Here is a 17,077-nt window from a genome sequence, read left to right on the forward strand (position 1 = left end):
CGTCGGCGTTGTAAATGTCTGCAGGCGCGAAGTTGCTTAAAATTCCGGCCATGTTACTCGCCTTCCAAGCAGCTGCTCCGTCCACGTCTGCTGACATTGACTCGCCGCACAACACTTTTCCAACGATGTTATGGCGGGCCTTGAAACAGTTTAGCCAGCCAATGCTGGCTTTAAAATCATCAATGCCAAGTAGGCATGCATAGTTCAAGGCTTTCTGCTGGACGATGCTTCCGGACAGGGGGACGTTGCTGGCTCGTGCTTCCACAAACCACGCATGCACTGCCTTGTCCAACTCTTCATGGAGGGGCTGCGTCACCTTTTTGTGCTTCGAGGATGTGCCTGAAGCAAGTGCCATTCTCACGCTGTCCTTATTGCCTAGTATCGTTGACAGCGAACTTGCAGGAATTCCGAAGTCTTCAGCAATTGCCGCTTTCTTCCTTCCGCTTTCTGCTTGGGCGATTATTTGAGCTTTTTGCTCAAGGGAAAGAGTTTTGTGTTTTTTCACTTGCGTTGCCATCGTGTCCTGCGGATGAAAACTCGTCGTTGTCGAAGAGAAAGGCAGCGAGTGAACAACGCGACCACGACACAAAGCCAAAATGGCGGAACTGCAATCACGTGATTTCATGCTTAATGTGGCTTTGGATTTGACTTGGACTTCTCGCCAATAAAACTAGTTTCGGTTTCGATTTTGAACGCGAAAATTTCGTTGAAGCGGAAACGCTCTGCAAAAATGGTTCGTTGTGCAGAGAAATTTAGGCCATTAATTCTTATAGGATACTCGCGGGGAATAAAAAATTATTCGTTGTCGCGGAAATTTCGTTGTGGCGGTATTCGTTGTGGCGGGATTCAACTGTAGTTGATAATGTGTTTTTCTAACTTATGATCTCGAAGTAGCATTGGGTGTAAACTCTTAGTTTGGTTTGGTTTATAGAGTTTAACGTCCCAAAGTGACTCAGGCTATGAGAGATGCCATAGTGGAGGGCTCCGGAAATTTTGAACACCCGGGGTTCTTTAACGTGCACTGACATCGCACAGCACACGGGCGCCTTGCTTTTCGCCTCCACCGAAAAACGGCCGCCGAGGCTGAGATCCGATCCCGCATTCTTGGGCACGGCAGCCGAACGGTCTAATCACTGCGCCATCTCAGCGCTTCGAAAAAAATTCGTAGTATACAGCTGTGAAGGAAGTATTGAACGCTTGTTGAAAAAAAGTGTTATGGTGATGTCAGCATAGTGTATGCTGGTGGGAAACTCTCAGGCGAGCTTATGGCCTGCTTAATTAGAGCAGTTTCTTCTGTTTGTGTATGTGTTTAAGTTGGTTATTGTAGTCATAGTGTATGCCCTAGCTGGTACATTAACTACTGTATATAGTTTGATGCAACTCAAGATTGTTTTTGTGTACATGGTTAGCTCTTTCACAGCCCAACTATGAAAACACTGAAAAGTCGTTATTACACATTCATGAAAATGAAGCCATGTAGATCGTTTTTCAATTGAAAATACTAAAGGTATTCAGGTATCTCTAAAATTTTTTGAAACTGTGAGAAGAGTTTCAGGATTCATAAAATTAGCATCCTAGAGATCATGAAATCGCTACGAGTTTCAAAGCTGATACTCGTGCAACATGCTTATAGAAAATTGAGATTAGTACAAATACAAAATGGCAGTGGATTTGGATGAAGCTTACTGTTTTATGAAATATTTGCTTTGTTTGCTGGTTGGCAAGGAAAAGCACCCTATATACAAGTTCATGCTGAACTTGCCTGAAACAAAGAAATCAGTGCTAAGTCGAGCACACTCTGGGAAAAAGCTTGGAGTTGTGAACTTTATTAAAGTGCTAACCCATAAAAGGCCACGTGGGAAAGAGCATGCATAGGTTGGAGCTTTGGTAGGATATGCTAGATTTGACTTATTAACGTAGCCTGAAGGAACTGACAAATAAAAGCACCTTTCTTGCATATTTAAATACATACCTCTCTAACGTCTGGAATGGGTCAAGTCTGACCACAATCATTGATACTATTCTGGACGTTCTTTCTAGAAAGAGACTATGGCGGGGGGGAAGCTAATTGCCATTGATGTGCGTGCCACTCGATTTTCATTTTTGGTGAGAGGACTTAACATTGAAATGAGAGCTCTTCCTGCTTATTTGCCTGAAAGCTTATTTAAGCATGACAGTTATTTTTAATAGTGCACATCATTGCTTTAGTACTAAATAGAGGTTTGATGAGGGAAGAATCAGTTTGTTGTATCTCATGTCAAGCCGACGTGCCTATAAGTAAATATATCTCCAGAATTTAGGTGTGTCATTCAAAGAATTATAATTAAACCTATTTTGAGTTATTTTAGTGGGCTTGGTGTACATTTTGCACACAGCTTCACTTCGGTGACTTTGTCATTGGCAGTTGAGCCTGAGGATACGGGATCAAATCCCACTCATGGCAGCCCTTTCTGTCTCCTCGCAGCTGGTCAAATAAAATGTTTTCCCCACCACCACCACCTCATTTGGATAGGAATTAAAATGCGAAGATGCCCATGTGCTATGTGATGCCATTGCATTTGAAGAAATTCCAAGGGCCGAAATTAACTCTGAGCCCGCTTTCTACCGTTCCTTATCATAGCCTATGTGCTACTCTAGAACGCTGAACTGTACATTATAATAACATGTTCAGCAGTCTCTGAAGGTTTGCATATGTGCATAGGTAACTTGACAAATGTGGAATTTTGTGAGATACGTACAGCTATTGAGCTTGGAAACAAATCTATCTCACGGACCAAACGGCCAGTGAAATGCTGTGACATAGTACTGCGTGCCCATTAGTACCTGTGCAACAGCTCCATCCAAGACTGGTCAAGGCAGGTGGTAGAGGGCGGAGGCAGGACCTGAAAGGTGGCACAGAAACTGGTCCCGGCATTGTGTGTCACCTGCATGATTACCCTTCAAGGCAAAGAGGTGCTTCATCACAAAACCAGAGGTGGCAGGCTGCTCTGTGAGAGGCACTGTAGAGCCATGTAGCTGGGATCGCTGAACAAGGTACACGAAAGGTACAGCCTGTGTTCATACATGCGTGGCATTGTACAAGAAATAGAATACAAAGGAGGCCAAAAACCATGTCTTTGAGGGCCCTTAGCTGTGTCCTGCCTCTTCGACTCACAAGCTGGCTCGTGATAGTGCAATTAAAAAAATGACTGGTTAACAAAAATTGAAGGAATTCTGTGGAAAGTGTATGACACAAGTGTTAGGGGCTTTTGTTTTTGTTTTCATTTTTCCTGTTCCTTTTTCTTTTTCTTGTCACATCCTGCTCCTTTATTCAGTGTCTTCATTGTAGCACCTTTTTTCCAAATAATGCCTTAAAGCTGGCACATAGCAATCGCTCATTACTCCAGTCAAAATGTCTGTAAGGCTTTTGCCAAGTTTTCAAGCTTGTGTCAGTCTGCTTTCTAAGCATTTGCCATCTGGTTCATAGTGCCTTCATCTTGATTATATCTCAACTCTTTCCTGCCCGCGGTAAAAGTACAGTCAACGACCGATAATCCGGACTCCACAGGCAGTGTAAACAAGTCCTAAATATCGAATGTCCGAAAAAATGAATGAAGCAAAAAATACCTTTTTATTTACATTTTAGGGCGCCGGTTTTGGGAAGAATTTGTCAATGCGTTGCTGCACGCACTTCCGCTTACGTGCAACCAAATCTGTCTGTATGTCCACTAGTGTCATGCTGTCACTGTACGCTGATGCGAGACTGCAAAAGCTCGAGTCAGATTCGCGTGCGAGGGCTTCACAGCACATGGTAGTTTGCGACTAGTGTGCTACTCACTGCACCACTTTCACCGCAGATTTTTTGAAGGTGAGGTCGAACCGCTTTTTTAAATTCCTGAGCCAACCATCGCTGAACTGAAATCCTTCGATGCCAAGCCGCAGTGCGAGGGTCTCAGCCTTATGCTTCAAAAGGTGGCCAGAAACGGGAACACGCTGAGCGACAGTAGCGTTAAGCCAGATGCTTAATGCTTCTTCCAACTTCGGGTAAAGGCCTTGTCATAGCCTTTCTGTTCAGCTGTTGATGTCTTCTCCGTAGCCTCAAGAATCTTGGATCTATTCTTCATATAGTCTGATATCATTTGCTTAGAGACGCTGAACTCACGGGCAACTTCGACTTGTGAACGGCCGCTTAGCACTTGCTGTATTATGGCTGCTTCCTTTGCCATTGTCAGCGTCGTGTATTTCCCACGTTTCGCCGCCGTCGGCACGGACCGCAAAGGCGCCGTTGGCGCCATTTGTTGTGGCCTGTTGTTGTCAAACTCGAGTGAAACTTTGTCGTATGGCCACTTGAAAGAACCTAGCACTACGCTACTCACACACAATGCATTGAACAAACGAGCACGAACTGGTGGCGAGGATGCGGGGAGGCCAAACACGCCCGAGGGGAAAGCAAGACAAAGCAAACAGTAGTGGAGCGCCACTTCTGTTCTCCCGTTGCAACTGTCCTGTCGCTTATTGCGAGTAGGCGCCAACGGATGGCGCTCGTCTCCTTTTTTTTTTTACTAGGAATGGCGGCAGGGGAAGCGCGTGCATCGAAGCACCCTATTTTTTACCAGGAGTCGCATGGAAGTGACCGCACAAGCCAGTGGTCGAAGGCAAATTTAAAAATTTTGCACACACCGCAGCCGCGCAGCGGCATTACAAGCGGCCGCCAAGGAAAGCGTTGCTCAGAGTCCTTATGATCGGAGGCTGTCTGAAATATCGGTCGTCCTTATACATCATGTTTATGGGGCCGGTGGCAGTGCCACAGAGCTGTCTGAATAAACGAGCATGTCCGAATTATCAGTGTCCGATTTATCGGTCGGCGACAGTAGTTTTTGGGTAGTACAGTGAATGTTTCTTTTTTTCTTTATGACAGAACATGCTCGATACTCAAGTGTGTTGTATCATTGTTTTGAAGAGGAATTGTTCTGTCCATTGGTGTTGGTTCGATGAACATGTTTCATTAAAAGAAAGTCTGAAAAGTTTACCCACAAAATTTGCAGCAACACAGGAAAAAAGTATATAAAAAGATAATTTTTCACCATACACAAAAAAAAAAAATTAGGATGTACAGTATCTTCACAATGGATCTGTACAACATGTAACTAAATTTCAGCCTTTTAGTACATACAGAATTTTTCGGGATGTACAAAAAAAATGTTGGGTACGATGTGCATCATGCATGCCGACATTCCGCACGTCCGCTGGTAGATGGTCCCACCAGAAACACGTTGACACCCTGGAGATAAGAATTGTGACCTTCAGAACATAGAGGATATCTACACAGCACAGCAAAACTATTCAGAGAAAGTGCAATTTATTGATGGATGCCTGTTGTTGTTCTGGCGGTTCCGGGCTGTATTGACACACTTCCGCTTTCGGTGCTGAAATCCAACGAGTCGAAGTTGTCTTTAGAATCACTGAGTCTATCATTGTCATAAACATTGCTCACGGATGTACTACCTGGATGGATGGAAGAGTGGTGGTTTTGCGGACCAGCTGCACGCAGCATCGATGGCATCACACATACAAGCGCTGATCACCGAAACTGGAATGGCTCTCCTCAAAACTGCCTCGTGGCAAAAAACTCACAAGCTGAATCTGAAAGAATAGTTCATATATTACTGGTTGACGGTAATTGTCCATGAACTCTTACTGAGCCACACGAAAAACGGGTAAATACGTGTTTGCAGCCATCAGTAGCGGGTTATCAATGGGAACAGGCGTGGGCAGGAAAGAGTTGAATTGTTAGCTGTATGCATAACGCACACACATGTATAACCGGCTTCACTCATTTTGCTACTTCAAAGGGCTCTTTAAAGAGCTCTTTGAAGTAACTTGCCCCAGTGGCATCTTCGCTGGTGTGTTCATCTATCAAATTCAGCAGGCAGTTTGACAACCAGTGTGGTTATGCCAAGCCAAACCCTGCAGCCTAAAATGTGGATAATTTCAGTTTGAAGCTTATGTGGCAAACACTTACATTATTGAAATTTATAGAGCCAGTGGGTCCATTGAAAGCTGCATTGACATGCTAGGATGCAAAGCCCCTTAATGTTACATTGTGCTGGCTACCTCCGTGCCTTCAAGGTGTCACAGCACTCTCGGAAGTAGTTCTTTGGAGTGTCTCGCATTGTTTTGCCGAAATAATTTTAACTTTTTCAATCGGAGGGCAGTGATGGAACCTTTTACAATTAGGATGCCATACTCTAAATGCAGTCTGTGGCTTCTATGTTTTATTTGGCATTTCATCACACTGTTAATCACGCACTTATCATTTCCAAGCTCTCCCCCCTTTTATTTACTGAGAGTATTGAAGGCCATTGCATTACGAAATGATGTAGTTACTGCTGTGCTGCATTGGGATTAAGAAAACGGTACAGTAGTGCCCTGTTAATACGGCGACTGTGAATAATAATGACATGGACAATTTTTCTGAGAGCCAAATTTTTCAGTGTATCTGTGGTATCTACTGTATCTAGGATGGAAATTTGCTTTCATATTAAGGAGGCATGAAAATGCACAGAACTCAAGTCACATGTATCGTCATAATACAATGGAGAGGACAAACTGCCCCAATCAGATGTTTGATTCCTTTTACTGCTAGTACTTCTGAGTGCAGGACACCAGCAAAAAGCAGCATGAAGGGGGAAATGCTCGAGTTATAGCCAGCCCTTTTATTTGTTTTTATTTTACAGTGCCAAGGTATTCATTCATTGTGCCTTAATCACTATTACATGAGTGGTTGTGTAAAAAAACGATGTGTATCTTGTGCCAGCAAATGCCAGCTGCCAGAGTTCACTATGTTAGACTATACTCCGTTTCATACATCAAGTGCAACACTACCAAAGCTACAGCTCTTGTTTGCGCTCTCTGCATCTGCGATAAAAAATAGTGCCTGCTCTTTACGAGAGAAAATAATAGTTGCTTTGTCAGCAAGCTTAATACATTTTACATTTGCCATCAACTTCATAAAAAGAACCTTTTTTAGGGAGAAAAGGTCGGATTCGGCTAATTTGTATGTTTTTTTTATGTCGTTTTTGTTCGTGCCGTGTTTTGCTGCCCCGCAACCTTGCCAGCTGTGCCACCAGATGGTGCTGGCTGTGCCCTCCGCACTGCGCATCTCTTTTTGAGAAAATGGTTCTTTGGTGTGCATTTTTTCTATAAGATCCGCTCTGTGAAAATGTCTAAGCATGCGAAGCATGTTATTGCAAACGTGTATGCTCGGAATAGAGCCCGTTTCGGCAGGAACCACTCGCCTACAGAACGAGCGCGTAGTGATACGCCTCCTGTTTTTTTTCTTGCGGACTACTTGCGTAGCTTTCGCTGCGTTGCACCTGATGTATGAAACGGAGTATAGGGGCTCATGCGGACAGTAGTAAGAGATGAGTCATCATATGAGATGTCATTAACGTCTCGTGGACCACTAGTTTACGAACAGCATTGTATTATTTTAAAGGATAGTGATGACTAAAATGAAGCACATGGAATACCCATGGCTCTGTCAAAATTTCCCTTTATGAAGAAGAAAGTTTGTTTATTCATAAAAACAGGTATTACATAAATAATACAGGAGGTCCCAGAGCTCAAGGCTGTATCGGGACCTCCTATAGATGGATGTATAAACTTATGAACAATATTATTGGTACAGCAAACGCAGTCAAAAGAGGCAAAACCGGCAAGCACATTATGGTAAAAAGAAAAAAATTAAGAATGCAATACAAGTTCAAAAATTTCATGCGCAGCCGGTATTATTAAAATAAAGATCTCGAAAATTTTATACAATTTTATACATCTTCCCAACAGACATATGAAAGCACTCACGAAATGAATGTGAGCAAACCAGTGTACAAAGTGAAAAACTTCTTTGAAAGTTGTGTTACACTATTGCGCTAATACGGATAACAGTTTAAAACCAGAGATGGAGATTGCTTGACTTGAGAAGGGAGGTTATTCCAAATTTGTAAAGAAGCTAAAAGAGTCGTGTGCTTGCCGAAGTTGGTTCGAACGGTTGGTAATAGAAAATTGTTATACTTAGCAAATCTTGTTTGATTATTATTGGTGAAGGCCTCCTTGTTGATTACATTTGAGGATATGGTGTTGTGCACAGCTTTATAAAGTAGGATTGCGAGACTAGAGGTAATCAGTGAAGCGATCGGTTGTTGTGGTCATGAAGAAGTGATAGCGCATCGCTGCGGTATGAACTATAGGTTATTATACGTATGGCCTGATTTTGAAGATGTTGCAGTTGATATAAATGTGATGGGTAAGTGTTTCCCCATGAAGTAATGCAGTAATTAAAATGACTATGAATGAATGCGTAGTAAAGAGCTATTAAAGTGTCACGATTGAAAAAGGGACGCGCTTTTAGTAGTGCTCTGATGCCAAAACCACATTTTTGTTTCAAATTAGAAATGTGCTTATTGTATTTAAGGTTAGCGTCCAGAGTAACGCCAATAAATATGCAATGTTCTGAAAGTTCAATGCAATGGGAATTAAAAGTAAGTTATGGGATGTGTACAGGAGCCTTGCAATTGGAGCTGAATACCATGAATGTTGTCTTAGAAGGGTTGACCTGCAAGCAGTTAGATGACACCTGTGTAAAATATTGAGATCAGTAGTCAGCATAGATGGTAATGAGTAGATTGATTTATCAGTAGCTAATATAGTAGTATCATTGGCATAAAGAGCTTCGCCGGTGTGATGCAGTGGTTACGGCGCTCGACTACTGTGCCCAGGGACGTGGGATTGAATCCCGGCCTCGGCGGCCGCTTTTCGATGGAGGCGAAAAGCTAGGTGCCCGTGTGCTGTGCGATGTCAGTGCATGTTAAAGAACCCCAGGTGGTCGAAATTTCCGGAGTCCTCCACTACGGCGTAAAGAAACGGTTCTGATTTAGCAAGACAACTAGATAGATCATTAATATATATATTAAACTGTCTGCCATTATGCGCAGAAGACCATAATCACAAGAGGGCTTAAACTAATTTGATTTTCCTTCACGGTTCATATAGCTCACTTTAGGGACGCTGTGCTTAGGAACCAAAATGTCCATACGGCATGGTGGTATTTCCTGTGTGATATCTTCTGGTGGCTGTGTACTGTCTCTGTATAAAAAAAAATATGCTGGTTGAGTAATCTCTGAAGCATGTCTGTAGCACGCCATCTTCTAATTGCTTGCAACGGTGTTGCAGCTTGGTGAATTCGGCTGATGCCTTCTTAGTAAAAAAAAAAAAGAGGTGGTGTCTTGGAAGACTTTCTGATATAGTGCATCAGAAATTACACCGCAACAGGACCACTGACCAACTTTATCGCTGATTGGGTTGGCAGTGCTGCCAGGTATCATTCTTGCTGTTGATTAGACCAGTTTCCAAAATTTCTTTTTCGATGTAAGGGATGTTGTGTGTTGCTAAACATTTCAGTTTTGTTTTTGCTTCTTAATTTTCCGTGGAGTTACTGTTGAATTTGTGCTTTGTAGTGTTATTCTAGTTTCATTTCATTTGTGTACTTTAAACCTTTCGACATCTATTTCACGAACTTCTAAAAAAATAAATCGCAGCCTAAAAAAGTAGCCCTGCCACAGTGACTGAGTAGTTGGGGTGCTCAGCTGCTTGGGCTGAGGGTGCAGGCTCAATTCTCATCATGGAGGCTGAGTTTAGTAGAGGGAAAATGGGTGCCTTTGTGCCGTACGATGTCAGTGCCAAAACACCTTCCACTACGGCACCCCTTGTAGCCAGTGCTGCTTTAAGACGTTAAATATTACTTTTGCCAAAAGTAACCAGGCTTCATGGTTTGCTTCCCAGTTTTATAATAGAAGCCTTATGGCTTTGCAATATATGAAAAGTGCTTGGAAGATGAGGACAAGAATTCTCACCTTGCAAAGGTTTAGAGCTGGAGCGACAAGTGCTTCATAACATGACTAAAAAGAAAACCTGCAGCCTGGTTACGTTTGGTAAAAACATGCTATGCCATATCATATTGTAAAAAGTTAGACGAAACCCATATCAAATAGAGGTTTATGAACAGATGCAGTAGAAGTTTAATTTGACCCTTATTAATTTAGAAATCTGGATAATTCAAACTGATGGCTCAGTCCCGGGCCATTGCCCATGAGTGTCTATGGCGTCCGGTACCCACTGACTGAGCTGCTGCAGGTCTCACTCTAGTTGTTGGTATGATCACCGCGACAAGAGTCGAAATTGCCTTGCTCAAAACCAGAGTTCAATCCAGCAGTCTCTCTGCACCTCTGACATGTGCAGCGGCTGGAGTGACAACGAACCGATGGCCCTATCTCTGAGGGCAGTTAAACTGCATAGTTTTGGTTTCTTTTTTCTGACATTTGCACCAGCCTACTGCTACTGCAGCTCACAGCTGAGCAGTGTTTAGGGCGCTGATTGACTTGTCGCGAGTGTTTGCTTCTCCCTTTTTTCCATCTTTTTACTTCAGTGTTACTGAGCATTTTCCTTCTTTTCTTTTGCATTCATTTGCATGGTTCTCTGCTTCTAGTCTACCGAAACTGAGCATTTGTTACGTGCTGTTCATGTGGAGTGGAGCCTTGTCATGTGCAGTGGTGCCACAAATGTTAGGTGTGATGTAGTGCCAGTAGAGCAGCACTACAGCGTGAAAGATGCAGAAGGTTCACATAAGTTTGGAACAGTTTCACTTTGATGCTCCTGACAGAATGCAAACAATAAAGCAGTAATGTAAATATGGAAATAGCCATTGGTGGGCTGTTCTACTGTCAAAATGAGCAAGTATTTGCCATCCTTTCAGCAAATAAATTTATCATGAGTCAAGTAGTTTGTAGCAGTTTATCTGAGAGGGGGGGAGGGGTGTATGATGAATATTTTTTCCCTTTCTTTGATGTTCAAATTAACCAGCTTTTACTGTACTTTTCATAGTGTGCATGCATACCTTTTGTGTCTTTTTTATTCTTTTTCAAGGTGAAATTTTTTGTGCTTTCACTCGCTGTTCATTTAATGCAGCCAGTAATTTCCAGTATGAGAGAGGACATTTTTTTCCTTTTGACATTTGTAAGATTGATTCATATTTTGTGGCCATTTTTGTTGCTCTATCTTTCTTCATTTGTCTTATCTGAAGTGTGACTTGCTTGCATGCATGTTTTTTCTAATCCGAGGGGTTTAGCAGCTATTCCAGACAATCAGTTAGGAGTGCATTAAACACGTCTTGTTGAGAACATTCAGTTTGTGTTGCTGCTTACTGTTGGGCTCATCTGATTGGCAACACATTAATGAGAATTGTGGCAGTTCTTTTTTTTTTTATTTTATTGGACGCTTAATGAAATTGTTCCTGTCCTGTTTTGAAAGCGGTAATAGACTTGGTGCATTTTATTGCTTTCCGGCAGGTTATGCACAAGGGCCAGTGCTCGTACAAGGATGCTGAGACGTTGAAGCTTGTAGTCAAGAAAAAATGTGCGGCGGCCTCTCTTGTGTCATCCGCGGCAGCCAGTGGGGGGCGGGCTCGTGCTGCAGCTGTGGCAGCCGCTGCTGCCATCGGTGCGGGCACCCATCGGCGCAAGGACCTTATGCACTCTGCAGTGGAGGCTGTGCGTGCCTTGGGGGAGAAAGGTGGCTCAACCTTCCCTGCTATTGTCAAGTTTGTGCGGCAGGCACTGCGGCTGGACCCTGGCATGCGGTTGCGATTGGCCATCAAGCGTGCCGTCTCGGCTGGCCACCTGTTGCGCGTGGGTCGTCTTTACCGGCTGCCATGCAATGACAGCAGGTCTGAAAGCGACTCTGACGATGAAGTTAGCACCAGTGACCGCCTTGGGGCAGGCAAGAATGGGGACCTGGCCGGAAGAACTGGTCACAAGGTGGGTTTATCTCCAATTCTCAGGTTTTGCTATGGGTGGGGGGAGTAACATTTTGACATCACCTGGGTTTGCAAGGCAATTTATCTTCAATCTCCAGTGCCTGACATTCTTCCTGGGGTTTATTTGTAAACAATGAATGAACTCGCCATTCATAATGGAAACGCGTGCATCTAGTGCGATTTTATGCAGCGTTTCAATGGATTACTTTATGGGTATGCTGTTTTTGTTGTCCTTGTCATGAGGTGTTTAAGAAAATGTTCATCAGTTAGGGTTAAACGAATATTGAAATTTTCGTATAAGAATTGAATATGAATATACAGAAAGGTGCCTTCGAATATTCAATATCTGTTAAATATAAAGAAATGTAATTCATAAAAAATAGTTAGCTATTGTCCTTTACTTCAGAATAGTGTATGGCCTTTGCCATGATATAAACAACCCTGGATTGACTCTATACTACTTTTTTAAGAAAAGAATGACATGCATATTTAGTGTGCCACCACCCATACGCTTAACAAGAACACTATTGTACATGGCTTAGACTAACACTGGCACCACAAAGCTTTGGCCTCTAGAGCCAAGACCATGCTCTCTGTATTGCAACAGCTGACGGTAGCTGGTGCGCAGTTCGATATGTCTTTCTTTTGCAGGCGTCCGGTTGATGCAGAGTGTGACAGTATGACAGCCCATTTCAGCATGTTTTGTTCGCAGCTGTGGCCTCATATGCTCCAGGAAACACATTGTAGTTTTCCTACTTCATCAGCCTGACATGGCATGCAACAGCTCACACACCTTTTGTGTTTGGTCTCAAAGCTGCCGCTTGAAAGAAATATGAAAGAAAACGGGACAAGTGTAGGTTCGTGGTTTTGTAGGTTTGGACAACAAATAAAACTACCATGCTTTCAAGAAGCGTAGCTTGTTGGGTCAGTTGGTGCATAGTTGAAGGTGAAAACCAGCGAAAAGGAAGGAGTGCACTCCTTCCGTCCTTGTGCACTCCTTCCTTGTTAACGCGTCCTCTTTTTGCTGGTTTTCATGTTCGACATGCTTTCACATCGTTTGATACATTACACTTCTTGTTCTACACTGCTTAGCTAAGCACATGTTTAGTAAAGCATGTTTCATAATGACTTGTTTGAGTGATTTGAAAGTGACTTAAATTAGGGTTTATTGCAAAAGGAAAAAGAAAGTACTCTTTTACTACAAGAGACTTTTTCCTCAATTGGATCAGTTGAGATGTGCCTGTGGTGTATGTTTCCCTCTCTTTTTGTCTTTTTTTTTTCTTACTTGTTTATTCCATCCATTTGGAACATTTCCTTTTTTCTTTTTTTCTTTTTTCATCAGCAGAGGAGGTCTACACTCCAGGGGCGCTGCTCAGTTTGTCATGGAATGCCAAGGAACAACAAAAGTGGGGCGGCCGAAGAACTCCTCGCTTGTCACTCGTGCTCGTTTTTAGGTGAGCTGGTAATTCATAGTGTGATGTGATACGAAGCCCTTGACAAAGTGATAACACTTGAAAAATTACAGTATAATGCATCCAAACAGCTGTGCCTTTATGTGAATCAAAGTAAGCAGGTATGTGGCTTGTTTTGTTGGAAAAATTACTAGTGTTTGATGATAGAGAATTTAAGTGTTATGTGCAAAAGTCATCTGTTTTGAGGACTCTTCAAAACAGATGACTAATAAATGCAGCATTTAGACAACCCTTGTACAATAATTGCCAAAATGTAGCTGTTTAAATGTGCTTTCGTACTCATGAATGATATTTATTTAAGCTTGTGCATACTGTGAAAAAAATGAAGCATGATTGTAAATTAGAAACAGAATAGAACAAATTCAGAATATACAAGAGGTCATACAATTCTGTTTTTCTTCTGCATATATGGCTTGTGTGTGTGTGTGTGTATGTATTTTTTTTTTTTTTTTGCTTTTATGCTGTTAACTCCTTCAGGGCCATGGGATAAAGCAGGTGACTTTAAAGGGGCTTAAAGGAAATATTTACACGAATCTGCTTATATACTAAAATTCAGCTACTTACACAATCTAATACATACAAAATGTTTTTCTTGATTTTGTACATGACATGAAGAAAATGCTTGTTCTTCATACTTGCTAATAAATTAATATAAAAAATGTATCAGTGGCAGAGTAAGACACTGTGATGAAAATAATTAAAGGTCCCCAGAAAGGGGTCACCAAGAAGGGTAAACAACGCCATAACACTGATAGTTATTGAACCACCCATCATTCTCCCGCAAAAATTTTCGATCTAGCTTCTGCAACACCAGAGATATCGGCGATTAAAAATGACCCTTCCAATTTTCCCTCTCAACTCGTACGCCGAAGGGAGCCATAAAAAAACAAAGAATACAAGCAAGTTCAAAGCTCCGCCCAGACATACGTCATTTCGACGAACTTCCGGTTGCCGCGCGCTCGCTCTCTGGCGTACTCCGCCAACCTGTCCTCGCTTGCACACGCCTGAGGAGTTCGCCAGTTCGCGCAGCGACGGTTAGTGTAACCGCGAACCCGTGGTTATCATATGTTACACGGCGGACCAAACCATGGTTGCACCACTAACCACGGTTACCGCAAACCGAGCTTGACGACCTCAGTTTGCGTCACTAACCGAGGTTATGACGGCGTCTGTTGACGGAAGCTACTCGTCGGCGCCCGAGTGCGCGAAACGTACGAGCGGGTCTGCTTCACAAAGTTATTCATTTGCCCACTGTATCACGTTTAAAGATCGATGTATAGATTACGGTGCCGCCCGACGTCTTCAATTACGGCCGACAGCGCAGCGACTGCATACTGAAGCCTTGTCGTGCCTACAGTATCGTTTGAACGGCTTGTTGCTGAGCAGAACGCCAAAAAATACGCGGCCTTAGCTATGAAAGTGGACGAGTTTGCAACGCTTGCAGCACGGGATGCCGCGAGCAGGCTGAGGTAGTATGTTACACAATTACCGCGGGGGTGGAACGTGCGAGCGCGGCGAACGCCGGCGCCGTGCGTGACCGTCCCTAGTCGTCGCTAGGCCTATTGTTTCGCTTCGAAGCCGCGGCGGTCGACGCTTTGGAACATGATCAGCGCTGTCGTAAATCGCCTACTTATGAAACTGCCTTATAGTGATTCCTATCCTGCCATAGTAAAATAATTATAGGATTAACTCTGCCGACGCATTAATCGCAGAGCTAGTACGAGCAGATCGGATCAGCCGAAATGCACCAGCGGCAGCTGGCTTGAGCAGAAACTAGCTTGTATCACTGCTATCGCTCTTACCAGCAATTTGCTGCTGGTCAGCGATCCTCACGAGGGCTTCATACTTGATATTCGGCTCAGTATTCCAGACGCCAACAAAGTTTAGCACGCTTTATTTCGGACATCGGTGCTAACGATCCGCCGTGTCGTTCGCGAACGGCATGCGGGAGGAGGGGCCACAGCGGCGGTGTTTACGGCGGTCGAGGAGGTGCTGCCATCGTGCGGTGCTTGACCGTGCTATTGACGCCTCGTCGGACGACACTCTGATACTCCTGAAACCACGTTATATAAATAAGATATTTTTAAATGCAGCTTCGTTCTGCCGATCCCTGCGTCGCTTCGGTTGTTGCACTTAATGGGCAATGGCCACCTAACCGATAAGGGCGGCGAGCTGTAACAGCCCGCACAGAGTTCGAGCAGACGACTTTCGCAGCTACCGGAAGTGTGTTCGTGACGTCATGGTTGCAGTGACCGCAGCGAATGGCAGCTTCTAGCAAGCCTTGCCAGTCAACCGACCCGTGACGTCACGGGATTAGGAAATAGTTCCATGCGACACCGCCAAGCGACATTTCCTCTGCCCGCGAATTTCAAAAAACGCTGTTTTTAAGAATTAATAATAAATCGCTGGCTTTGTTCCAAGGAGTTATACTTTGCGTTAATGCTCAAAAGGATGTGTTCTGCACACTGAACACGTTTATCAGTGGTTTCTTGGGGGCCGTTTCCGTGGACCTTTAAGGATATAAAAAATGTGGTCAGACATGGGCAGACTTGCACCAGTCAATCCAGGGAGGTGCCACTTCGACGTTTGACCTGCTAGGCCAGTGATCGTCCAAATAGGCCCCTCCAAACCTGAATGGCATGGAACAGTGGTGCCTGCGCATCTCAAGCATGTGCGTTATGGCAAGTGCAACAGCAATCTGAAATTCCCCACCCCTAATTGCCAAAATATAGCTCAGAAGCATAGTTCTTAAATTCATGCCATCCAGACATTGCCATTGGGCACACACATTGGCCAGTTTTGCCGTTTCGGCCCCTGCTTCACTTGCTGCTGGTCATTTATTTTGGTATGCATTACGCTGTTCTGATGCCTACACTTATATCTCTCTCTTGCATCCACGTACTTCCTTCGCTTTTCGGGTATGCTGAAATGTCGTGTGCTAAGGCTGCTTCACCGCACATTCCGTAAGACGAAGCAGCACAGCGGGGACCATTTGTGAAGAGCCTTTGTGGCTCTTTGCTACTACAGTAAAAGCTCGTTAATTCGAACTTCACGAGACCGGAAAAGGTTCGAATTATCGAAAGCCCTTGAAAAACCTGACAAGAAGTGCTTGCATTACGGTTAATTTACCGTATTCACTCACATAATGAACTTAAACCCACTTTTGCCGCTGATAATAAAAAAGAAGACTCTAGTCAGCACGTCCCTCCGTTTCGCGCCGTCACCGTCGCAACCCGTAGCCCATTTCTTGGCAGTGCATCACGTTGGGTGCGTGTATCTTTTGACATTAGCTCTACCGGTTGGTGGGGGGGACTTGGCACAGTGCCAGCAGCTTTGACTAAAGCTTTAGCCTGAACTCCTCGGTGGCACTCATCCTTCACGGTGCGACGCAGTAGCAGGAGTGCCCGTAGTGAAAGGATTGGAGTACCCCTTCAGAAGAAGCCTGCGCGGTGTGTGAGGATTCACTGCGCGACGTGCTGAGCAGCCCTTGATGAGCACACATATTGGGAACAGTGGAAGAACTCTGATGGAAGCGCGTAAAATATCCACTATCCGAAACTCCGTGCAACTGCAATCGGTTAACTGGCTGGTGCGTGGCCAATGAGTGCCACTGCTGCGGACGGCGCGAAATTCGTGAAAGCAAAACTGAAACATAGTCGGCCTATTAAGGTAGTGTCGGATGAGGCCATTTGTGTTTCGTTACACTTGCCGTTGCACACCATTGTGCAGTCGATTGCACAACATGTAGTTCAGGCTT

General features: G+C 43.9%; 1 protein-coding gene across 6 annotated transcripts in view; it reads left to right on the top strand.

Annotated features, from left to right (window-relative positions):
• Positions 1–17,077, top strand: part of LOC146203898 (uncharacterized) — a 112,255-nt gene that overhangs the window by 9,117 nt on the left and 86,061 nt on the right. For 4 of the 6 annotated variants that reach the window (XM_084588969.1, XM_084588974.1, XM_084588970.1 and 1 more), the window contains exons 3-4: positions 11,382–11,849; positions 13,191–13,302. In XM_084588969.1, the coding sequence (XP_084445095.1) occupies positions 11,382–11,849; positions 13,191–13,302 (580 nt within the window). The remainder of the gene's footprint in view (positions 1–11,381; positions 11,850–13,190; positions 13,303–17,077) is intronic. The other 2 variants (XM_084588973.1, XM_084588975.1) reach the window with 1 other exon arrangement.

This window comes from Amblyomma maculatum, chromosome 1 (genome assembly GCF_055883805.1).
Source record: "Amblyomma maculatum isolate TAMU_Amacu chromosome 1, ASM5588380v1, whole genome shotgun sequence".
Taxonomy (NCBI): Eukaryota; Metazoa; Arthropoda; class Arachnida; order Ixodida; family Ixodidae; genus Amblyomma; species Amblyomma maculatum.